Genomic DNA, 25,023 nt, shown 5'->3' on the forward strand with positions numbered 1-25,023 from the left:
TGGATCCTGAGGGCAATTGTGCTGGATCCGGCCTGCGGACCGTAGTTTGCTGACCCCTGGTCTAATTCCTTCCGTTGCATCACGGCGCCTTGTTTTGGGTCTGGGCAGCACCGTTTACTGAATGGAAGGGATGCTGCTGTACAGGAGAAAAACAGAGCCAAAGTGCTTGCTTGCTGGCAAACTCTCTTCCATCCCATTAGGAAATCAGAAATCACCTTGAGGGCCACTTCAATGATGCATAAGGCTCTTACAAATACCGATGGCGTTCACTTGACTGCTTTCCATTCCTGTCCACAGATAAAACCCGCCAACGGCAGCAATTTTCACCAGAATGCTGCAATGCTCCTATGCATGCTGAATTTATTTGACCCCATCTACACCAAGTTGTAAGGGATGTGGGTGGTGCTGTGGATTAAACCAGAGAGCCTGGGGCTTGCCAATCAGAAGGTGGGCGGTTCGAATCCCCGCGACGGGATGAGCTCCCGTTGCTCAGTCCCTGCTCCTGCCATCCTAGCAGTTCAAAAGCATGTCAAAGTGCAAGTAGATAAATATGTACCGCTCCGGTGGGAAGGTAAACGGCGTTTCCGTGTGCTGCTCTGGTTCACCAGAAGCGGCTTTGTCATGCTGGCCACATGACCCGGAAGCTGTATGCCAGCTCCCTCTGCCAGTGAAGCGAGATGAGCGCTGCAACCCCAGACTCGGCCATGACTGGACCTAATGGTCAGGGGTCCCTTTACCTTACACCAAGTTGTATCTTTATCACTAAACCTTGTACATAATTGTCTGTTGTATTATTTAACATTACTTTTAATATATTAGTTGCCCCGCGGTGATTTTAGCTTATAAATTTTAATGTCTAATGTTTGAATTTGTATATTAAGGAGTTTTTGTAGTTTTGTGCGGATCAGGTCATGTTTTGACAATACAAATGTTTTAGGTTTTGTATCAAACTAGTATATATTTTATTGAATGACGTTGTATACATTGCAGCGGCCTTTGGCTATAAGCAATAAACTTGACTGACTGACTGCCAATTCTCTATGCATGCTGAGTGCATGGTTGGTAGGGGCCATGATGGGTCACGACTCTGCTCCCACCTCCCAAAAACAGCCAGGGTGTTTTTCTGACACTCCTTCCACAGTACTGCTGAAGCCCAGAAGGCCTGGTTATGTAAACTCCCTCGATGGGAACCGTATGCAAGCTCCTCTGAGAGAAAGCAGAGTAAAAATGTAATTTAAAAATGAAGGCTGATCTCTGGATACATGTGTCCAAAGACTGCACTGGATTCCAGGGAGGAGAAGCAGCTCCAGTCCGCAAAACTACAGTACCTGATAGAGTAAAGTAAAACGGGTAAAAGTAAAGGACCCCTGGATGGTTAAGTCCAGTTGAATTCAACTACGGGGTGTAGTGCTGATCTCTACTTTTAGGCTGAGGGAGCCGGCGTTTGTCCACAGACAGCTTTCCGCGTCGTGTGGCCAGCATGACTTAACCGCTTCTGGTGCAATGGGACACCGTGGTGGAAGCCAGAGCAAATGGAAGCACCATTTACCTTCTGCAGTGGTACCGACCGTATTTTTCTGTGCATAAGACGCCCCCATGTATAAGACGACCCCTATTTTATTTAACCCAAAATTAAGAAATCAAGTTAGCTTTTTTTTGGGGGGGGGTAGGCCAATCGCTCACCCGCCTGCCCACCACTGCCAATCGCTTGCCACAGCCACTGCCAATTGCACACCTCGCCGCAGCCGCCAATTGTCTGCCTGCTCGTCGCCACCAACAGCCCACCCACCCACTTGCCACAGCCGCCATTCGCCTGCCCAATTGCCACAGCCAATCACCAGCAGACCTTGCCGCAGCCCCCAATCACCCGCCCAATCGCTGCTGCCAATCTTCTGCTTGCTGCTGCCATTAATCACACGTCCCCCCTCTGCATTCACTATCTGAAGACAACACCCAATTCTTGCCTATTTTTTTTTTTAACAAAAAGCATCGTCTTATACATGGAAAAATACGGTATTTATCTACTTGCGCTGGGGTGCTTTCAAACTGCTAGGTTGGCAGGAGCTGGGACAGAGCAACGGGATCTCACTCCGTAAGCAGACTTAGTACATATATCATTTTTACACATTTGGAGAGAGGCAGGATTGTTTTCTTAGAATCACAGAATCCTTCCTTTTTCTTTTGACTTGCACGTGTCTATTAAAGCAACCACCCTCAGGTAATACCCTTGTTTTATTTAAAGATTGGGCTTTGTTTGCATATGAGGAATTTGCCATGGTATGTGTCAGCCAACCCAAACGCTTTCTTCCCTCGGTGTTACGGCATTTGCATGGACGACGAGAAACTAGATTTTATTGGTGAGTTGCTTTAAATTTCTTTCCTTTCGGTCTTGGGAATGTGGCACGGTTTTAGCCTTGATAGTCGGAAATGTTTTATATGCTTACTTTTAAACATGCACAGTTATTTTCCTTTGAGGGGGGCATGTTCAGTGACTCACGCAGGCCATCCATGAACAGTGCTGGATTTACGTATAAGCTAACTAACTAACTAACTAACTAAACAAGCGCGGGTGGCGCTGTGGTCTAAACCACAGAGCCTAGGGCTTGCCAATCAGAAGGTCGGCGGTTCGAATCCCCGCGACGGGGTGAGCTCCTGTTGCTCGGTCCCAGCTCCTGCCAATCTAGCAGTTCAAAAGCACACCAGTGCAAGTAGATAAATAGGTACCGCTCTGGAGGGAAGGTAAACGGCGTTTCCGTGCACTGCTCTGGTTTGCCAGAAGCGGCTTAGTCATGCTGACCCAGAAGCTGTACACCGGCTCCCTCGGCCAATAAAGCGAGATGAGCACCGCAACCCCAGAGTTGGCCACGACTGGACCTAATGGTCAGGGGTCTCTTTACCTTTAAACAAGCTATAGCTTAGGGCCCCACTCTCTTGACGGCTCCCCAAAAAATTAAAGGGAAAAAACCTGGATGTACATTTCCAAAATATAAGATAAAAAACAAATAAAATAAAACCTATAGTACATACAGCAATGGTGTTTTGTGTTGCGTAGGCTCCTATGTGCAAATGGCTTTAGATACAGTGGTACCTCGGGTTACATATGCTTCAGGTTACAGACTCCGCTAACCCAGAAATATTACCTCGGGTTAAGAACTTTGCTTCAGGATGAGAACAGAAATCGTGCTTCTGCAGCGCGGCGGCAGCAGGAGGCCCCATTAGCTAAAGTGGTGCTTCAGGTTAAGAACAGTTTCAGGTTAAGAACGGACCTCCGGAACGAATTAAGTACTTAACCCGAGGTACCACTATACCTATTAGGTCCATAAATTACCATATAGCATATATTCAACACAAAAAACAGTGACAATTTGTTGAGAAAGGACATTTGGACGTATAAAGGGCCTATGAAGGGCCCATTACCTTCAGTAGCTCAGGGCCTCATCAAACCTAAATCCAACCCTGTCCATGAACATACTTGCAGTTGCAGAACTAAAAGTTGCCCTGTGGTCATTTACTTGCCACACTGAGGTTTATGATTTGGGACACATGCAGGGGCCAGCAAGTGGCAAAATGTTTACTGGATTTATGTGGACTTTGTAATGCTCTCACCAAATTCTTACAAAACTCCCCAGGGCTCTGCTACTTAAGTTGTGTTTTGCTTAATGGGACAAAGTCCAAAATCGTATGTCATTTATTTCAGATGACTTCAGGAAAACAGCAGCATCTTCCATAATCAAATGGGTTGTCAATTCACGTATTTCGGGTGATACCTGTAACAGGCTAAGTAAAGAAAATGCTGATAAGGAAGATGAGACTTCCACTAAAGGTATTGGTTAGTTGATGTATTAATATTACAATTTTTTTTAAAAAAATGTTCATCTGACATTGTTGGCGAGTGGAGGGAAAACCTTCAAAAGCCATTGCTAATAGACAAGCTAAGATAAAGAGTTAATTCAGTATTTTTGTGTGCTCTTATTTTAAATTTTGATTTAGACTAAGGTTGCTTGCAGATGACCTGTTTATTGAGCCCTCACCCTGATTTCTTTGCACAAAGTTTGCAGAGAGGTTTTCCGACATCCACAGTTTATTGTGCCTTTATTCTGGTTGGTTTGTGGAGAGGTTATCTGACATTGTGTCAGTTAACTAAATTGTGTCAGATAGCTAACCATCTTGGCTGCGAGTCCTGGAAGACCTGCTCCTTGCCTTGCAGTCCTTTCCTCAACCTGGCCTGGGAGGGCAGAACCCTGACTGACTCCAGCTACAAAAGTTGTGGCTGCTGAAACGAGAAAGCTACACGTATACAAACAATAGCCCCTCCCCCGACTTTGAGATTTCAGCAAAATAACTGAGTGTGTATGCAGTGTCAAGTCTCTCTACAGTTCTAAGATACAGTGGTACCTTGGTTTAAGAACAGCTTAGTTTATGAACCACTTGGAATAAGAACGCTGCAAATCTGGAAATAGGTGTTTTGGTTTGTGAACTTTGCCTTGGAATAAGAACATGTTTCGCTTCCTGATGAGTGTGTTCCATTTGTAAATTGAGCCCCCTGCTGCTAATCAGAGGCTTCCTGTTGAGTCTGTCGGCTGTTTAAGTCCAGAGCACCCACGCGACACAGAGGTGATATTTGGAGCTTTTTTTGCGTTTATGGGACAGACTTGTAACTGTGGCTTGTGACTTCGTTTTTGTGACTTGTTTTTGTGGCTGTGTGGAACCCAGTTCAGCTACTGGTTGATTGTGTGACTACAGAAATGGATAAAAGCCCCCCATCCAAACAATGGCTATCATCAGTGTACGTAAGGAATTTTTTTTTTTTAATCACCTACAATACTGTCTTATTTATTTTATAGTACAGTACATTGATTATTGCCATCATTTTATGGATCAATGGTCTTGTTAGATAGTAAAATTCAGGGGGGGGGGCACCAGGTGGCGCATTGGAAGATGGCCGACAATAACATCTCTCCGACCCACACGAGGTAATTAAGAGGCTGCTATGGGAAGTATGCAGCCTTCCCCCCCCCAAGGAGATGGGGGGGACTGCCTTGCCAGCGGTGGCCATAATGCACCCCTGGATTCGAGAGAAGGGGGTGCCCCGGTCACTTGGCACCAGCCCTCGGTGAAGTCGGCTCTTCCCGGACGCCGTCTCCAATCTGAGCGTGCTGGTTCGCTTTAACTCGAAAATACAATTGGAAATATATAATTGGAAGATGTTAAAGCACATACGTCAAGCAAAGGTCGGGAGATAAGACTGCTGATTAATGGATCTCTGGGATCGGAGCGGCGGACGAGGACAAATAAATCAAGCGATGAAGCGCCATTAAGAGATTGGTATGTCTGGAGTGAAGAAGGGGGGTGTGTGTGGAGGAAAAAACTTTTCTTTTCTTTTCCTTATGTGAATATTAATAACCCTCCACCCCAAAGAAAGAAGAATCGCTGTATTTTATTACACAAGCAGGAATTTAAAAACTGTGTGGAATGAATTAATGATGAATGAAGAGAGGATTGGTAAATATCGGTCCGACGGGAGGAGTCCAAGATGGCGACGGCTTGGCAGGCAGGCTTCGGAGCTCCGCTGATAACAGGACTGTAGTCGGCGTTGACTGCCACCCAGGGAAGTAGTTTTTCCTTTTTTACTTCTCTACTTTTTAACTTACCGAGATTCTGGCAGCACCTTCTTGTCAATGCTGTGGGAGACATCCTGGGCAAGTTCTGTGAAGCATCCTGGGCAGGCTGCCAGCTGCTAGCTATTAACCGCCAACTCCCTTCTATACCTTGTTCCTGAAACTCCTGGCAGCCTCCACACAGAGAAGCTCTTAAATTGAACAAACTGAACAAACTGAGCACTTTCTATTCTTTTCTCTCTTTTTTGGTTGGGGAAACCTCTCCTTGTTTACTCCCCACGGTGACGCTATGCCTGCTAGTAAACGCCACAGGGACCCAGAGGATGTAGCTCTCTCACCGGTTCCCAAACAATCTAAAATAGAGGACTTTTTTTAACAAATCTGCTTTTACAGTTCCAACAAAAAACCGGTTTTCTCCTCTTGAAGATGATTGTGAGTGTGGGGAGAGTATTCAAGGTGAGAGCGTGGAACTGGATCCAGCAATGGGGCAAGCTGATCCTGTGCTCCTCAGAGAGGAAGGAATAACAAGTAGGGAGAGCACCCAATTAACTCTAATTGCAAGAACGGTTGAGCATATCTTCCAGCAAATTAGAGGTATTGCCTCTCAAATAACCCAGTTATCCAAAGAGGTCCACAGTTTATCAGTTAATAACAAGCAGGCATCAACAGACCACCATCGTACCAAAGGAAATTGGCGACAAGAGCAGACCCCTAAGCTCAACATAGAACGTGCAGAGGCTCTTAAAACAAACCCTTCTTATTTAATTTTCCAACCAAAAAAGATCTGCATGACAATTTGTGGAAGGCCAGATCAAACTCCTAGCTGGAAAGGTGCCCAGCGTTCCAAACGACATTTATCAGACTTACTTGGCATGGGACTTACAGAGATCGACCTCGTTAAGACCACAAATCAAAGCCAAAAAATTATGTTAACTTTTTCCTCTACTAGACTGCCCTCACTGATTCACAAGCTGAAATTCAGATTGTCAAGCAGAGGAGTTTTTCCAACCCGGGTATTTCGCAATTCTATTGTTGCACCCTTATGTAAGATGAGGACTGCTGCTTCAGAGGGGCTCACAAAACCAAAGCCTGGACCCCCAATGGAAGTAATAACATCACAAAAAAACTTGGCAGGTGGGGAGGAAACAGACATGCCTGAGTTGAATCCGCAGGATCATGCCCAACATCAAAATAACCAGGTGAGTCAAAAGGAACAGCCGATTCCTCTAGACAATCATCTTCAGGAATCTGAGCACTCTGTAGATCCTTTGGAAGAGGATTTTCTCAGCTCCTTTAGGAATCTCCCTCAGGAAGAGCAACAAACAGTTATCAAGAGGCTTGATCTTATGAGCCAGACATTGAAAGAGATTAAAGAACCGGAGGCAGAGATTGATAATAGATCCAATGGCCACAACAGAATGATAACTCTAGAACCACCGGAGTATTGGACAAAGATGAGATATTTAGAAGAGGAGGAGTCAGGAAATACACCCAAGAAATCCCCATTGGCAAACAATTTGCAAAGAAAAGGCCCAGTGATTACAAATGTGAGCACTTTATGCACGACGACTGAAATAATCGAACATCTGGATTATTCCACTAGCATTAGCAATAACCTGTTGCCTCAAAAACTGGTAAACTCCGAGAGCACATCGGCCAACAATTGACTAAGAGTAAATCATTGTAAAACAATTAAACTTCTCTCATGGAATGTAACAGGGTGGACGAACAAGATCCAAGACAGTGATTTCTGTTCTTATCTACAAACACATGCTATCATCTTTCTTCAAGAAACCTGGGCAAAAGAGGGCACTATGGTTGAATTACAGGGTTTTACAAGTTACACTCAACCAGCTCTTAAAACTGTAAAGTATGGAAGGCCTAGTGGGGGGCTGGCGGTGCTGGTGTCAACCTCTCTTAATGTATCAATTCAACAGTGTCCCTCGTTGACCACCCCTAATTTTTTAGTGTTGTCCCTTTCTGATAGTCTCCTGAGAAATACTTATTGCATATGCGTGTATATACCTCCAGTAAAGTCTTGTGGGGAACTGAGATCATATTGGGATAAACTTGACCAACTACTCGAAAGTATAGACTCTCTGTCACCTAACCCTCGGTTTATCTTGGGAGGTGACTTCAATGCCCGGATCGGCCTTGTTTCCCCACAAAATACAATATTATCTGGTCTAAACTTGGAGGACAAACCTGAAATCTGTCAGAGGGCAGCAATGGACACCATCCCTAATCGCGCTGGGAAACATCTTTGTGAACTTATAATAAAGCATAACCTTTTGTTATGCAATGGGCACGGTCAAGGGGATCAAGAGGGTTATTTTACTTTTATCTCCCCCAGAGGATTTACTAGCACCATAGATTATATCCTAACATCTAATAATGTGCCAGTTAACCGAGATACCTTCAGGATAATTCCCAGAGCTGAAAGTGACCACTTTCCACTTGAGTTATCTCTGACATTATTCTTTTCTCCTGCCTTTCCTAAATTATTGGATGAAACAGAATATCTGATACTTGGAAATAGAAGGTTAAAATGGAATGCACAGGTCCAAGAAAAAATGATTCAGATCCTGGATTCCCATGAATTTGCTCTATTAAAGGGGGAAATGTTGTTAGAAACAGGAAACGTAATTGGACTTTATGAGAACATAATCAACCGAATGCGCCCACTGATGACCACAGCTAGTGTGATAAAAAACAAAAAGTTTAAGAGACAGACTTGGTTTGATAAGGAATGTCAGAATAGCAAAAAATGCCTAGCTAGGGTACTTAGAAAATTGAAGTTAAAACAGGATAAGCACAATCTTGCCCTACAAGCTGAGGTAGCCCAGTTACGAAACAACTATAAATTATTACTTAAAAGCAAGAAACAAATATATTATGAACAACAGTGGAAAGAATTGGGAGATGCAGCACTTCAGAAGGACTCACGGAAATTTTGGCATCTGGTTGCCCAAGGCACCAATGGGCTGGGCTACTCATTAGAAGCATCTGTCCAAGGAAAGGATTGGGTGACATATTTTACAGAAATATATCGCCCCTGTCCTGACCTACCCCCACAAGTTTACTATACTCAGTTATCAGAACTGCCAGAATGGCCAGACGTCACGCCCAATCAGATTAAGAGGCTAATCGCAAGCCAACTAGCTAATAAAACTCCAGGAGAAGACATGATCCCAATGGAGATCTATAAGATAAGACCTGATTTCTGGTCACCCATTTTTGCAAAATTGTTTTCATACATTAACAGCTCAGGTCATATACCTGAAGGGTGGAAGTTGAGTATAATTGCCCCAATATATAAAAAGGGCAATAAGAAAAACCCTGCCAATTATAGACCCATTAGTTTGTTAGATGTAGCCTCCAAACTATATGCCAGGCTCCTTCTTGGGAGACTAGAAGAATGGGCAGATACAAATAAGGTGATATCTGAAGTCCAGGCAGGTTTCCAAAGAGGGAAATCCACATTGGACCAGTGCTTTGTGCTGAACTTTCTGCTATGTAAATACATCCATAATTTGAAGCAAAAATTATATGTTGCTTTTATCGATCTAAAGTCAGCTTTTGATATGGTCCCAAGACACGCATTGTGGCAAAAATAGGAAAAGACAAATATAGACCTCCGTCTATTATTTCTCATCAAAACATTATATACTGACACATCAATACAAGTAAAGGTGGATCTGGCTGGCCATCTCACCACTAGAATTAAGACCACTACTGGAGTCAAACAGGGATGCATTTTGGCACCTTTCCTGTTCAATTTTTATATTAATGACATGGTTAAAGAACTGGAGGGCCTACAGTTTGCCCCTGTCACAATTCTCGACCAAAAACTCTCAGTTTTAATGTATGCTGATGACCTAGTACTTGTATCTAGAACCCAGGTGGGCCTGAGACGGCTGCTTGCAAAATTAAGTTCATATTGCATGAGGAATGCTTTATCTATAAACTATGATAAGACGCAGGTCATTGTATTTGGGAAGCGTTCTAAAAGGCATGTTTGGCACCTGGATTGGTAAATATCAGAGAATGGAAAAATTCTAAGACGCAGTTTTAAAATGGCGTCTCGCAAGACAGGCTTGTAAAGACGGGGGGAGGAGAACCAGGATTATTGGAATGTGAATGGTGATTGGAATTTGATCTTAACCTGGCAGAGCTCTCTATGAGATATTTTACAAGCCTGGGAAAACTAAAGGGCAGACCGAAGGTAAACCTTTGAAGGAGGAGGGGAATGGCGGCTGTCCCTATGAGATACGACTTGTGGAGTGTGTAAAACCCACACAGACGATGTTTGCTTCCAACCTGCCTGTGAAGATTATCAGAGATCGCAAAGAAAGGAATATATGACAACAACAAGAAGATGAAGAAAGTAATAAAGAGACTATCTGGATAGAACTGTTTAATTAAAGCAGAAATAGAAGTGATATTTGGATCCTCGTTCGGAGCTTGATGTATGGGTACCCCCAACAAAATTGAAAAATTTGGCTGTATAATTTGGAATTAATGTGATTTGAAATAATGTGATATGATTGGCCTGTTAATAAAAATTATGTTTTAAAAAAATAGATCGTAAAATTCAAGTTAAACTGCTGTTTTAGGGGTTGTTTTTCATCGTCTGGAACGGATTAATCCATTTTCCATTACATTCTATGGGAAAGCACACCTTGGTTTAAGAATGCTTTGGTTTAAGAACAGACTTCCAGAATGGATTAAGTTCGTAAACCGAGGTACCACTGTAGTGAAAAAGGGAAACACAAACATGTTTGTTAATGAGAAAGCATTGGTGTCAAAGTATTGGTTTCAGGAGAAAATGCACTTTTGATGGAATTGTTGTGTAGTTTTCATTCTATTTTACCACTTATCTATCTATCTATCTATCTATCTATCTATCTATATCTATCGATCTATCCTTTGAGGAGTTTTAAGTGGCATATACGGCTCTCCGACTCCCCGTTTTATCCTCACAACAACCTGTGAGGTGGGTTTGGCTGAGAGACAGCTACTGGCTCAATATTCCCCAGTGAGCTTCATGGTCTGTTGGGGATTTGAACCCCGTTCTCCCGGGTCCTAGAGACATGGGTGGTGCTGTGGTCTAAACTACTAAGCCTCTTGGGCTTGCCAATCAGAAGATCGGCAGTTCGAATCCCCGCAACGGGGTGAGCTCCCATTGCTCAGTCCCTGCTCCTGCCAACCTAGCAGTTCGAAAGCAAGTCAAAGTGCAAGTAGATAAATAGGTACCACTCCGGCGGGAAGGTAAAAGGCATTTCCGTGCACTGCTCTGGTTCGCCGGAAGCGGCTTAGTCATGCTGGCCACATGACCCGGAAGCTGTACGCCGGCTCCTTCGGCCAATAAAGCGAGATGAGCGCCGCAACCCCAGAATCGTCCTCAACTGGACCTAATGGTCAGGGGTCCCTTTACCTTTACATCACGAGTCCTAGTCCAACCCTCAATCTACTACCTAGTTTTGTGTTTTAGGCCTTGCTTCAGAAGCTACAGTTCCAGTCATGCTCTGTTCTACGCTGTCTCTCAAATCCTAATTTCCCTCTTCCTTGCCAGCACATTAAAGCACACACCTTCACCTGTAGTATCCTGGGAACTGTAGTTTGTTAAGGGTAAAGGGCATAGTAGCTCAGTGAAGGGTAAACTACAGTTCCCAGGATTCCTTGGGTGAAGCAATTTGCTTTAAATGTACGTTGTGTACATAGCCTACACTGCAAGACCATTTTCAGTGTGTGCTTCGTTGCTCACCACAAATACTGCTGATCATGCTGCCCATTTTCTGTTTTAGTCTTCCCACATAAATACTCATGGGGTATTTTGTGTGCTGTGCCCCTCCTGCTGCTGTTGAGGCATTTTAATTTTTATTTTACTGCTGCAGCTGCTTCTTCTTCTGTGTGATGGCATTATGGCATAATAGCAACACATCTTTTTAAAACAGCAAAACACATCAAAAAAATTCGAACAAGGATGCAAAAAAGACCAAAAAGGTGTGGCAGTTTCAGAAAAAAGAGAAAAAAGAACCAAACCGGTAAGAGCAGTTTTGGACACTGCCTTGGTTAGAATAACACGAGGTGTTACTGGTTAAAATGAGCTGCATTTAGAACATGTAAACAAGGCACCTTGGAATCACATCAAAATTAAGTGTAGTTGCTTCAAACCAATAAATACATAACAGGATGAAAAATAAATCTAAAGAGCGACTAGAGCAACTTTAAAACAATTTATATATTTTTTGAAAATAATATTTATTAAGTTTTCCAATTTAATAATCCAATTAAAACCACATTAAAACATTCCAAATTACAATACAATCAGAAAAGCCAAATATAAATGCCAAATTATATATCTTTGGGTGACTTCCCATGCTCTGAATTTCACGAAGCGCTGATAATCTAATATTACATTGCATTTCTTAATCAATCAATTAATCAATCAATCAACCATTCTGATGTTAATCCTTCATTTAATTTTCATTTGTTTTTGCAACCACTAGTCTGTTCAACTTCCGCCTTCTGAGTTCTGTATGAAATATTTTTCCCTGTTGTTATCCACACTCCAGCAATTCCATTTTCAGTTTCTGCTCACAGGGGCCATAATATGCCACATCCCAAACAAAGAGACGCCATTGGCAGACATCCAGAATTTCCCTCTATAATCTCGCCCCATCTCTCAACATGCTGGCACCTCTGCCGAAACACAATAACTCCTGTCCAGAATTCTTTGCATCCTTCCGCTGAGGGTAGCTGCCAGAATCTTCACCCAGTCAGCATTACAATTAAACCACAATGGCAGCAGGATGCCCTTTTAGTCCCGCTTGCATATTTCAAACAGTTTCCTTTTGGGGGAGGTTTACCAGGTAAAACTGCAAGTACAAATATATCAAAAGAGAGTAATAAAGGCTCACCTCCCCCTGGGGCTATACAATTAATCCATCAATTCAACAAACATGTCAGTCCTTTGTGCTGTTGTTCTTGCTCCTCAGCGATGTTAACTTTCATTTTCTGCTCACAGGGATAATTTTAACCGTGTTACAGTCCACCATTAATCCCAGGCAGATATCCAGAATTCTTCTCTTTGGTCTCTTTCCAGCTGCTAATGAGATGGTGCCTCTGCACTAACACAATAACTCCAATCAGGAATTCCTTTCATCTTTCCCTTAATGGTCATTGCTAGTCAAAATTTCAAACAGTCCATTTCGTAGTTAAGCTTAGCGGCCGCTCACATATTTCAAACAGTTATTTTATCCCTGCTAGTTCAGAGCATGCCTGTTAATTAAGTCCGAATTTTTATCTTAAAAAACAGGTGTCCTCTGCTCATGGCTCCGGCTCTGGAGAGTTCCCAAGACGCATGGTGCATTGCACCTAGCTCCCCCTGCCCCCCGCGTTCCTTCAGGATGGGCAGCAGGTATTGGACAATCTGTGGGTTGGCTGCTCCCGACCTCAGCCCTGGGGGGTTGGGTTGGGAGGATAATTACTCCCACATTATCCTTGTTATCCACACAAAAGGGCTCCACTGTTATGGGTATAGCTGTTCGCCATGGCAGCCAAACAGGAACTCCATAAAACAATCTATAAACGTGTAAAATCCACCAACTAGTGTACAAGCACAAGTACAAGTTGTTTTATTATGGTCAATGACCAGTATCAAGACAAAAACACCAATTACAAAATGAAAAAGCTCAAAACAAGATTAAAATGCTATAAAATCGCATATCCATTTTTTTAAAAAACAGTTCTGGGTGGTCAATAATATGTCAGAAAGGAAACCCTTCTGACCTAGAAGTTTCTTTCTTTCTTTCTTTCTTTTTTTGAATTCTCTTTATTAATTTCCGTTGAACAATCAAACACAAATAAGCACACAATCAAAGCACAAATAAGACCTAGAAGTTTCCATTGGTCGATATTTTATATATTCTACTAATCCTGGGTGCTAATCATTATATGTCATATTTTGATCATTCACGACCTGGGCAAATGAAATACACACTTTAAAAGACTCCTTAAAAATCTGACAGATGTGCCACTCCAAGATTTTACATGCATGTCTTAGAAACCACTAATTTCACTTCTTAAATCAAGGTATCTGGAGCAAGGCTGGCCTAATTAATCTTAGTAAAGTGGAACCTCGGTTTTCAAGCATTTCAAAAGCCAAACGATTGAGAACCCAAATGCCAAAAAACCTGGAAGTAATTGCTTCCGTTTTCAAACGCGCCTCGGAAGTCGAATGGCTTCTGAGGTGCGTTTCTCAATTTCCCCCATTGAACTTGCTGACAGCCCATGGAGCCCCGGTTGGTGAATGTTTCGAAAGTCGAACAGTCTTTCGGAACAGATTATGTCCAACAACCAAGGTTCCACTGTATATGGAACAGTTTATATGGGAACTGGCAGTCCTAGAACATTTATTTCTTGAAGCTCTAGAACAGTGTTGCCCAAACATGGGTCTCCAGCTGTTTTTTGGACTACAACTCCCATCATCCCTAGCTAGCAAGACCAGCGGTCAGGGATGGTGGGAACTGTAGTCCAAAACCAGCTGGAGACCCAAGTTTTGGAACGATTGCTCTTCTTTAAGCACTAGCAAGGTGCAACAAATTCTAGGTCCTCTTGATGGTACTAGATCAGAAGGGTATCACATTATTAGGGTACTTTCCCATGAGCTGGAAACCTAAAAATGGGGCAACATGTAGTCTGAGACAGACTGAAATATGGGGCACGTGTCTGCCTGTGTGTCAAAATGGGGGGTTAATAAATTTCCCCACATGCCAGAACTTTGAAGTTTAGTATATACATAATCCCAGATAGAATTTTGAGCAAAATCTCAAAATGGGGCATTTCTGTATTTGAAAGGCAGTCTATAAGACATAAAGCTGGAGGAAGTAAAGCATATGTTTTCCAATGCATAGCAAGTCAGTTTCCATGTGATATGCAATGTTGCCGCTCGAAGGCTTCTGTTGTCTTTTGACACATTTGGATCAGACCCGGATTAGACATTGTTGGCAGAAGTCAGTTGGTAGAGTTCACCACACCTCAGCCAGTGTGATGTATCAGCAGAGTATGAAGAACCCTAGCAAGAGTCTTCAGAGATTTCCGTCTCCCAGCAGAACAGCTTTTTCCAGACCCACTGTTAGGATGTCATACAAGATGGCGCCTCTGGACTTCATTTATTGGTTCCCCAAATGACAATTCATTTTCATTTTATGGAAATATCTGAACTTCAGGCTATTCACCTGAAATGACTGATACACATCCTACCATGTCATGGAAACAATTGAAGGCGTTTTTTCTTCTAACAGGCTTTTCCATCAGAGTAAATGGGTCTGTTGTGCATTGTTCCAATTTTGTTTAAGACATATTTGCTGTTCTTTGTGTTTCAATCTTTTCTTTGCTGTTTTTATTGCATATCACCTTGAGACGATTGAGTAGAAGATGATCAATACATGATGTCTCTTCCAACTCTATGATTCTATGATGATGATGAATAATTGCATGTCCCTTACAGAGGACTCTTGATGAGACAAGGTTTTGCCTGCAGGGAGAGAGCACATCACTAATAAATACTTTGCTTCATATTCTGTAGATTCTGATGATAAGAAAGCAAAAGAGCTCCCCGAAAGACTAGTCGAGATGGCTTGCAAAGTGTGCGAAACCTATCTTGCACAATTTGAACATAGTGACATTGACTCGGAGGCAGAAACTACTCCTGTACTTTCCGACAGAGAATGGAATCAGTTAATTGAGCAGTACTACTCTCTCATTCAGTAAGTGTTCACTTCAGCGTCTAATTGTGTTGACAGAAGATTGTGACCCTTTCTCTTGATTCCTTACTCTTCTTACCATCTCTACTGAATCAAGGTTCTGAGTGCAGAATTCTAATTCAGATTAAGAACTGGGAATATCATATGGATCCAGGAAGGGGGGGGGGGATCTCAGATGAATTAAAATGAAGCTCAAGGGTATCATCTTGTGAGTGTACTTTAGGAGAATAGTGAAGTCATATAAATAGTGAAGGACATATAAAGGGCCCCACTACCTTCAGCAGGGCTGCCTTAAGCATATGCGGTGGTGCAAAGATCCACCCAGCACCGCCCCCCCCCCAGGTTGCCCAGTCCCAGGCACACAGGAGGGCGAGGGCGAAGCCGCCTGCCCGCCTGCCAGCCTGCCTCAGCGTCTCGCTGGCTCGGTCGCCGACCGACAGGCGGGCTCTTCCCCGGACTCAACTCTTGGGCCCCGGACTCTCGGCCTGGTGCTCCTGAAAGCCCGGCACCTGGGTGCCCTGCACCCCAGCGCCTATGGGTAAGACGGTCCTGACCTTCAGTAGCTTAGGTAAAGCGAAGAACAAACTTAAATCCTGCCCTGCTGGCAGCCATGCTTTAGCCAAGCTGGCATGCTCTGAGCTATATGGGAGAGGAGAGAGAAAGCAGTTAAAAACTCTGTCAAATAGATAAACCAGCAGGGCGATGAAAGCCAATCCCTCAGTAATTGTCAATCAGCCAGTAATTGGAGCTCAAGTCAAATTTAAAGTGCTGTACAGTGGTACCTCGGGTTACATACACTTCAGGTTACAGACTCCGCTAACCCAGAAATATTACCTCAGGTTAAGAACTTTGCTTCAGGACGAGAACAGAAATTGTGCTCCGGCAGCGCGGCAGCAGCAGGAGGCCCCATATCTAAAGTGGTGCTTCAGGTTAAGAACAGTTTCAGGTTAAGAACAGACCTCCGGAACAAATTAAGTACTTAACCCGAGGTACCACTGTACTGAAATTCCTCCATGGCATCCACACTGTGCAACACCCTCCCATCAGATGTCAAAGAGATAAGTAACTATACAACCTTTAGAAGACATCTGAAGGCAGCCCTGTATAGGGAATTTTTAAAATGTTTGATTATTATTTTTTAGGTTTCTGTATATGCTAGAAGCCGCCTAGAGTGTCTGGGTTGACCAGGACAGACAGACAGTGTACCAATAAGAAAATTATTATTATGAATTATTCCTCCCGTCCTGGAAAAACCACAAGAATTCATAGCACTTTAAAGACCAAGAAAGTCCACAAGCTGTTATAAGACTGTTAGTCCCCCTCCCCTTTCAAATACTGTACCTGAAATAACCATTCTTTTATTTTTAATTGCAGGAAGCATTTCTAACATGTTTCCTACGGAGTTTTAACATGGTTGGTTTTTTTTTCTTTCAGTGAGGGTGCAGTGATTTGTAACGCAGAGAACTATTTTACTCAGTGTCAAAATATTTTGCGCAGAATTATATCAGTAAACCCGCAACGAGATATCGATGGCCTCCACAACATCTGGATTATTAAACCTGGAGCCAAATCCCGTGGCAGAGGTAAGAATATTATTACCCTTTGGTGAATAAAGACATCAAGCACAGGAATGCTTTTTGGGAAGTCTGAATAGGAGAAACTCATAGGTTCTGCTTGGCAGGTAAAAGCAATCCTATCCTATTCTCTTTTTAAGATGATGTCTAGACATCATCTTAAAAAGTAGAGACATCATCTTGCTGACAAAGATCCGTATAGTAAAAGCTATGGTTTTCCCAGTAGTGATGTATGGAAGTGAGAGCTGGACCATAAAGAAGGCTGATCGCCGAAGAATTGATGCTTTTGAATTATGGTGCTGGAGGAGACTCTTGAGAGTCCCATGGACTGCAAGAAGATCAAACCTATCCATTCTGAAGGAAATCAGCCCTGAGTGCTCAATGGAAGGACGGATCGTGAAGCTGAGGCTCCAATACTTTGGCCACATCATGAGAAGAGAAAACTCCTTGGAAAAGACCCTGATGTTGGTAAAGATGGAGGGCACAAGGAGAAGGGGACGACAGAGGACGAGATGGTTGGACAATGTTCTCGAAGCTACCAGCATGAGTTTGACCAAACTGCGGGTGGCAGTGGAAGACAGAAGTGCCTGGTGTGCTCTGGTCCATGGGGTCACGAAGAGTCGGACACGACTAAACGACTAAACAACAACAATCCTATTCTCTCAGGCATTTGGAGTAAATTAGTAACCACTTTTCAGTTTTATTGTTCCCATACTGCTGCTCTGTTGGTTGTATTTATTAATTGGGTTGTTGTTAAGAAATGTTATTTATATGTGCACTCAGTCATCTATGAAATATTAATTGTACACCAGTACAATACCAAACTGCGGGAGGCAGTGGAAGACAGGAGTGCCTGGCGTGCTCTGGTCCATGGGGTCACGAAGAGTCGGAAATGACTAAACAACAACAACAACAATACTGATAATGGTACTTTTTCAAATAGGTTAATATAAAAGGACCCTCTTTTGGAGTAACTCTTACTTTTAGGGATTGTCTCTGGCTTTTAAAAATAAGATTATATTGCTTCTCAGCCTGCAAAATGCACAAATGGACTGAATTTATACGCTCTCTGGCCATTATGCACAATCCCCAATGGGACTTCAAGTATGGGCATTTCTCAGTTGAATTTTGTACATTTCCTGGCTAACATGCACATTCCCCAAAGGCTGTTGGGGATGATGTGTGATGAGTGGAGAATGTACAGAAATCATTGAATAAATGCACATTTCCCAAGGCCTCTATAAGATTATATATATTGACTGGGAAATGTGCACAATTCCCCCTTCTCAGGTCTTATACATTTGGAGGCTGCCTAATACTGGATTAGGTAAATGGTTCCTCTAGCTCAACAAAAGAACAGCAGCAGCCGTTCAAAGGTTTCAAACAGGAGACTTTCGTAATCCTACCTGGAGATAGTGAAGATTGAATCTGAGGAATTTTTTTTGCATGCAGATCAAATGCTATGCCGCTTAGCTACAGTCTCCTCAAAGCTACATTTTCTCACCTTGTATTCATGCATTGCTTTCTGTATACACTATTTTAAATATTCATATTTTTATTCTCTCTTTTTATAATTTTTTAAATTAAATTTTCTGTTTTACAATTTTGAATATTCATTTAAACAACCTTAAAACATCAAAAACTTCCCTTCTTCTCTTTCCATGGTTCGTTTTGCATAACATAAATCCCTGCATATTTTATATAAGCCATTCAGTATTCTATTATTACATCCATCAAAACTTATTTACACTGTTGAATTTATCTTAATGCTGCCAACGTTTTCAAGTCTACACAATTACCCCTCATATATTCAACAAAGATTTTCCAGTCTCCTTTAAACGTATGTTCTTCTTGTTCTCTTATTCTGTATGTTAGGTCCGCAAGCTGCGCATTTTCCATTCACATTTTTATTTTCATGTCTTCTAGAAATAGTATGCAAGAACCGACTGGATGATATATTAAAACTAGTGGAACCAACAGACCAGTTTCCAATAAAGGACCACAAGTGGGTTGTCCAAAAGTATATCGAAACTCCCCTATTGATCTTTGATACAAAGTTTGATATTAGACAGTGGTTTCTTGTGACAGATTGGAACCCGCTGACTATATGGTTCTACAAAGAAAGCTATCTGAGATTTTCCACGCAGCGCTTCTCCTTAGACAATCTGCACAGGTAACCAACAGTAGACCATGCTATAGTGTTTTTATTGTGTGGGACTAGTTTGAGCACATGAAACCAAGGGGTGAATAAATGTGTTGACATTGTTGCGTGTCGAGGTCCCCAAACCCCCCCCCCCAAATAACTCACAACAGACACATAATTTTTGCTTAAGGTTTTTGGCATAATTTTGGCCACAACTTTATTGAAATACATAAATGTGAGTGGTTGCTTAGGCATTGGTTAAGACTATCTGTCCCCCCGCCTGGGGACAGAACGGACTTCCGGACACCAACGGAAGCCAGTAAGGGAAAACAATATTGGGGAGAAATGGAGCTGAGCCACAGGACTCACGTCTCCCCGCATGCTCCCCGGGGCTTGCCGGCCCTAGCCCCATTCCAGGGATTCGGACGAAAAGATAGCAAGCCCCTGGATTCCTTTAATGGAATTCCCTTTCCGCAGCAGTTTTGGAGGGGCAGGCCCAGCCAATCCTAACCCCTCCTCCAACCAATTGATAACCAATGCCTAACCGCAGCCTTACAAGTTGTGACGATTTGCTACGCAGTAGGCAAAAACTAAATGGCCCAGCCAATCAGCCAGAAGGATAAAATTCCTACCAGGCCCCTGCCCCAACGGCAGACGACCCCATGACAGACATAGCAAGGTCAACATGAAACCCCTAAAATTAGGGCGGGTGGGCAGGTGATCCGGTGCACGCAGCGAAAGAGAAAGCTCAAAGCTGCGTGCACAGAACTTAAAACATTCGATCCCTCCCACCAAATTGCAACATAGAATTTAGCCCAGCAACTCAGCCATTCAATCGTTGCCACAGGTCAGCTTAGTAACCCTGCCTGGCAACAGAGGGGTGGCATGGCAGACCCCACCGCAACACGTGCTCTCCATGAGGGAGAACATGCTTTATGAGAGAACCATGACACCACCATGAAGGCAGTGTGTGCTGATGATCTCATGTTTGCTTATTGTATAAAGCTGTTTTTAGTCATGACAGCAGTTTGGATGTCTTGCTGCACATGACATTTAGTTGACAGAATAAGAGGTAAAAGGTTTGACCTCATTTTAATCCCTTAGTCTTCATCCGCAATGGAGGCAAAGCCTAAATATGTAAAACTGCATTTGATCTGGTTCTACCTAGCTTAAGTGAGAATGATCCAAGAAGTGAAAACTTGTTTCGACTCAACCAGAGACAGGTCATATTTCATTGCTAACTCTGCTGGCCATAGACATTTTGCCGCCTGAAGCGGAACCCGATAGTGACCCCCTTTCCCTTATTAAGGCCAATGCAAAGTCAAACGCCAGTGCCTGCCTTCAGCTGTAAAAAAAGGGTAAAGGTAAAGGACCCCTGACAGTTAAGTCGAGTTGCAGACGACTCTGGGGTTGCGGCGCTCATCTCGCTTTCAGGCCGAGGGAGCCGGCATTAATCCGCAGACAGTTTTTCCGGGTCATGTGGCCAGCATGACTAAGCCGCTTCTGGCGCAACGGAACACCGAAGCCAGAGCAGCGCACGGAAACGCCGCTTACCTTCCCACCGGAGTGGTACCTATTTATCTACTTGCACTTTTTGGCGTGCTTTCAAACTGCTAGGTTGGAAGGAGCTGGGACCGAGCAACGGGAGCTCACCCCATCGCAGGGATTCGAACCACCTCGTCATGGGGATTTGAACCGCCAACCTTCTGATCAGCAAGCCCAAGAGGCACAGTGGTTTAGACCACAGCGCCACCTGCGTCCTGCCTTCATCTGTACCCATATCCAAAACTTTTTGATACTTTCTGAAGTGGTTTGCATTACCCTGTAGCATGGCAAGGCTGACCTTGTTGTCCAAAGTTCCTGTTGTGGCATTGGGAGTCACAAATCCACAACAAAACTGAAGCAAAACTGGTGCAATGCTTCTTCCATGTCTTCATTTTACTCTATATCACTGAGTAATTTTAATACATTTAGGGTTTTATTGCTTTTTAATGGAACTCAACAGTACTTTGACATTACTGGGACTTAAGTATAGTCATGACTGCCATAATAATAATAATAATAATAATAATAATAATAATAATAATAATTTGACACCCATCTGACTGAGTTGCCCCAGCCACTTTGGGTGGCTCCCAACAGAATATTAAAAACACAATAATAATAATAAATAATAATAAATTTTATTTATATCCCGCCCTCCCCAACCGAAGCCGGGCTCAGGGCGACTAACAACAATAAAACATTACAAAAGTACAGCGCAAACAACACTCTAAAATCATTCATTATAAAATTAATTCAAATCAAGCCACTGGCAACCATTGTGCCAGAGCTCCGCGAAGATTGCCGAGGGAGGGAGTCAGGCTGTGCCCTGGCCAAAGGCCTGGTGGAACAGCTCTGTCTTGCAGGCCCCGTGGAAAGATGTCAAGTCCCACAGGGCCCTGGTCTCTTGCGACAGAGTGTTCCACCAGATCGGAGCCACAGCCGAAAAAGCCCTGGCTCTAGTTGAGGCCAGCCTAACCTCTCTGTGGCTTGGGACCTTCAAGATGTTTTTATTTGAAGACTGTAAGTTTCTCTGTGGGACATACCAGGAGAGGCGGTCCCGTAGGTACGAGGGTCCTAGGCCGTATAGGGCTTTAAAGGTTAAAACCAGCACCTTAAACCTGATCCTGTACTCCACCGGGAGCCAGTGCAGCTGGTATAGCACCGGGTGAATGTGATCTCGCAGCGAAGACCCCGTAAGGAGGTCTTCTTTAAACTACTTTAAACATGGGCAAACATGGATCCAAGCCTATATCTTTAAGTAAATTAGATTAGATTATTGTATTTTAATATAGATTATTGTATTTTAATATTCTGTTGGAAGCCGCCCAGAGTGGCTGGGGAAATCCAGCCAGATGGGTGGGGTATAAATAAATAATAATAATAATAATAATAATAATTGTTTTTACACTTCCCATTGAATTTATTTTTTTACAAAAATGGTTTTCTTTCTACATTTCTGTGCCATGTTTCTGTGCTTTACAACAGCAATTCTTGCATCCCATTTTCGCAGCTCGATTCACCTTTGCAATAACTCCATCCAGAAGAACTACAAGAACGCGCCAGACCGCAGTTCTCAGTTGCCGTATCACAATATGTGGACAAGCAGCAAATTCCAAGAGTATTTGCAAAAGAGGGGTCTTGGCCACGTCTGGCGTAATATTATCTATCCGTCCATGAAGAAGATATTAATCTACACAATGAAGATGGCCCAAGACCAAGTTGAACCTCGGAGGAGTAGCTTTGAACTCTACGGGGCAGATTTCATTCTCGGAAATGACTTTACACCTTGGTTGATTGAAATCAATAGTAGTCCAACCATGTACCCTTCGACCCCAATAACATCCAACCTATGTGCTCAGGTTCAAGAAGACACAATCAAGATAGTTATAGACAGAAAACATGACAGGAACTGTGACATTGGGCACTTTGAACTTCTCTGGAGACAGGTAAGAATTGTTTAAACTTTCTCTCTAATTAATTGGGAGCGGGTGGTGCTGTGGGTTAAACCACAGAGCTAGGAGTTGCCAATCAGAAGGTCGGCGGTTCGAATCCCTATGATGGGGTGAGCTGCCGTTGCTCAGTCCCTGCTCCTGCCAGCCTAGCAGTTCAAAAGCACACCAGTGCAAGTAGATAAATAGGTACCGCTCCGGCGGGAAGGTAAACGGCATTTCCATGCACTGCTCTGGTTCGCCAGAAGCGGCTTAGTCATGCTGGCCACATGACCCGGAAGCTGTACGCCGGCTCCCTTGGCCAATAAAGCAAGATGAGCACCGCAAACCCAGAGTTGGTCACGACTGGACCTAATGGTCAGAGGTCCCTTTACCTTTAACCTTTTCAAAGATTCACCTTCATTATATTTAGACACCAACCATGAAATGCAAATCTTGAAATAATTGAGGGGGGTATTGCTATTTATTATTTATTTTATTTATTAAATTTGCATACCATCCTTCATCCAAAGATCTAAGGGCGGTTCACAGTATAGATGTACAAAACACAAGGACAAAATACAGAATAAAAACAAGGACAAACCAAACCCATAATCACCACTCCCACAAACACATTTAAAAGAACATAGAATGTTCACCAATCAAATGCCTGGCTGAAGAAGAATGTTTTTGCCTGGCTACTGGAGATGTATAGTGAAGGCGCCAGGCATACTTCCCTGGGGAGAGCATTCCACAAATGGGGAGCCACTGTAGAAAAGGCCCATGCTTGTGTTGCCACCCTCTGGACCTCTCATGAGGAAGCCACATGAAGAAGGGCCTCAGATGATGATCTCAGGGTCCAGGTCAGATCCTATGGGGAGAGGTGGTTCTTTGAATTATTGCAGTCCTGAACTATTTAAGGCTTTATAGGTCAAAGCCAGCACTTCGAATTGGGCCCAGAAACGAATTGGCAGTCAGGCCAGGATTGGTGTAATATGCTCAAACCATCTTGCACTGGTGAGCAACCTGGCCGCTGGATTCTGCACCAGCTGAAGTTTCCAAACTATCTTCAGAGGCAGCTTCTGAAGCCTCACCTACTGAAATTCCCTCTTCTATGAAACACTGAAAGATGCAGGAACCCCATCTTCTTTTAATCCAGACACCCTATCATTACCTCAGTATATAATTACCTCAGTACAGTGGTACCTTGGTTTTCGAACGGTTCTGGGAGTCGAACGGACTCCTGGAACAGACTAAGTTTGACAACCTTGAGTTTGACCTTGGTTGTCAAACTCAATCTGTTTTGGGAGTCCATTCGACTCCCGGAACTGTTCGAAAACCAAGGCTCGGTTTCCAATTGGCTGTAAGATCTTCCTGCACTCAATCGGAAGCTGCGTCAGCCGCGTTGGACGTTCAGCTTCCAAAAAATGTTTGCAAACCGGAATACTTACTTCCGAGTTTGTGGCGTCCAGGAGCCGATTTGTTTGGGAGCCAAGCCGTTCGACAACCAAGGTACCACTGTACATAATTGTGAGAACAAACCCATTTGTATAAGAGAGGAGTGCTGAAAACCACCATTTTGTTTTCCTCTACAGCCCATGTTGGATCTGCCACCATTTAATCCTACAGACCTTTTTGTGGAAGGAATCAATGTTAAGAGACTGAAAAAGCATATAGTTAACATCACTAATTTTAATTTTCTCGAACCACTGCTGGGGGTAACACAACCTGTAATGGATCTAGAAAACGACGAAGACCGGGGGACACCCGCCAACAACAAGCAAATTGTAAAAGGAAAACATGGAAATAGCGCTCCTTGTCCTTTGCCAAAGACCCTCAAGAAGTTGCAAGACAAAAGCCTTAAAGTGAAAAGCACCTACAAAAAGCCTGCCCAAACCATAGACTTTCCTCGCATAGTTAATGGCCGTGGAGCAACCACTGTGTCTGATAAGAAAAAGTCAAAGCCCATTAATGAGCCAAGCCTTCAGACTGGAAGTCAAGCTACCACTCCCTCTCAAAAGTCACGTTCACTGGACTGGACATTACTTCAGCCCTCTATAGATGCAGGTAAAAGAGGATGAAAATATTCTACATATATCTTTATAAAATAAAACTTTTCCATATATATATATATATATATATATATGAGAGAATAAAATAAAATCAATTGATTAACTGATAACAATTAGAGCAAATATTTGTTAAAATAGAAATATTGGGGGAAATCTCTATGAAGTTTACTTTGGAAGTAAGCTCTACAAAGCAAAATTTTAATGGCTTTCTGCCAGTTTAACCGTCTCAAATAATCCTATGGAAATGACATTATTTAATTCATATATTGGCATAAGTGGATAAAATTTGCAGGTGATGCTGAGGGCTACTGAAACTAGGGTGGGCATAGGATTTGGATAAATCCCAAACTGAAGCAGACCACTTCAGACAGCT

At 43.1% G+C, this 25,023-nt stretch overlaps 1 protein-coding gene across 3 annotated transcripts in view; it reads left to right on the plus strand.

The window, feature by feature from the left end:
* The window catches only part of TTLL8 (tubulin tyrosine ligase like 8), a 46,723-nt gene that overhangs the window by 17,302 nt on the left and 4,398 nt on the right, over window positions 1-25,023 (plus strand). For all 3 annotated transcript variants that reach the window (XM_081023563.1, XM_081023561.1, XM_081023562.1), the window contains exons 8-14: window positions 2,243-2,357; window positions 3,698-3,823; window positions 15,211-15,391; window positions 16,823-16,971; window positions 18,889-19,135; window positions 22,161-22,596; window positions 24,174-24,645. In XM_081023563.1, coding sequence (XP_080879689.1) covers window positions 2,243-2,357; window positions 3,698-3,823; window positions 15,211-15,391; window positions 16,823-16,971; window positions 18,889-19,135; window positions 22,161-22,596; window positions 24,174-24,645 — 1,726 coding nt within the window. The remainder of the gene's footprint in view (window positions 1-2,242; window positions 2,358-3,697; window positions 3,824-15,210; window positions 15,392-16,822; window positions 16,972-18,888; window positions 19,136-22,160; window positions 22,597-24,173; window positions 24,646-25,023) is intronic.

This window comes from Podarcis pityusensis (assembly GCF_964106645.2).
Source record: "Podarcis pityusensis genome assembly, chromosome: 10".
Taxonomy (NCBI): domain Eukaryota; kingdom Metazoa; phylum Chordata; class Lepidosauria; order Squamata; family Lacertidae; genus Podarcis; species Podarcis pityusensis.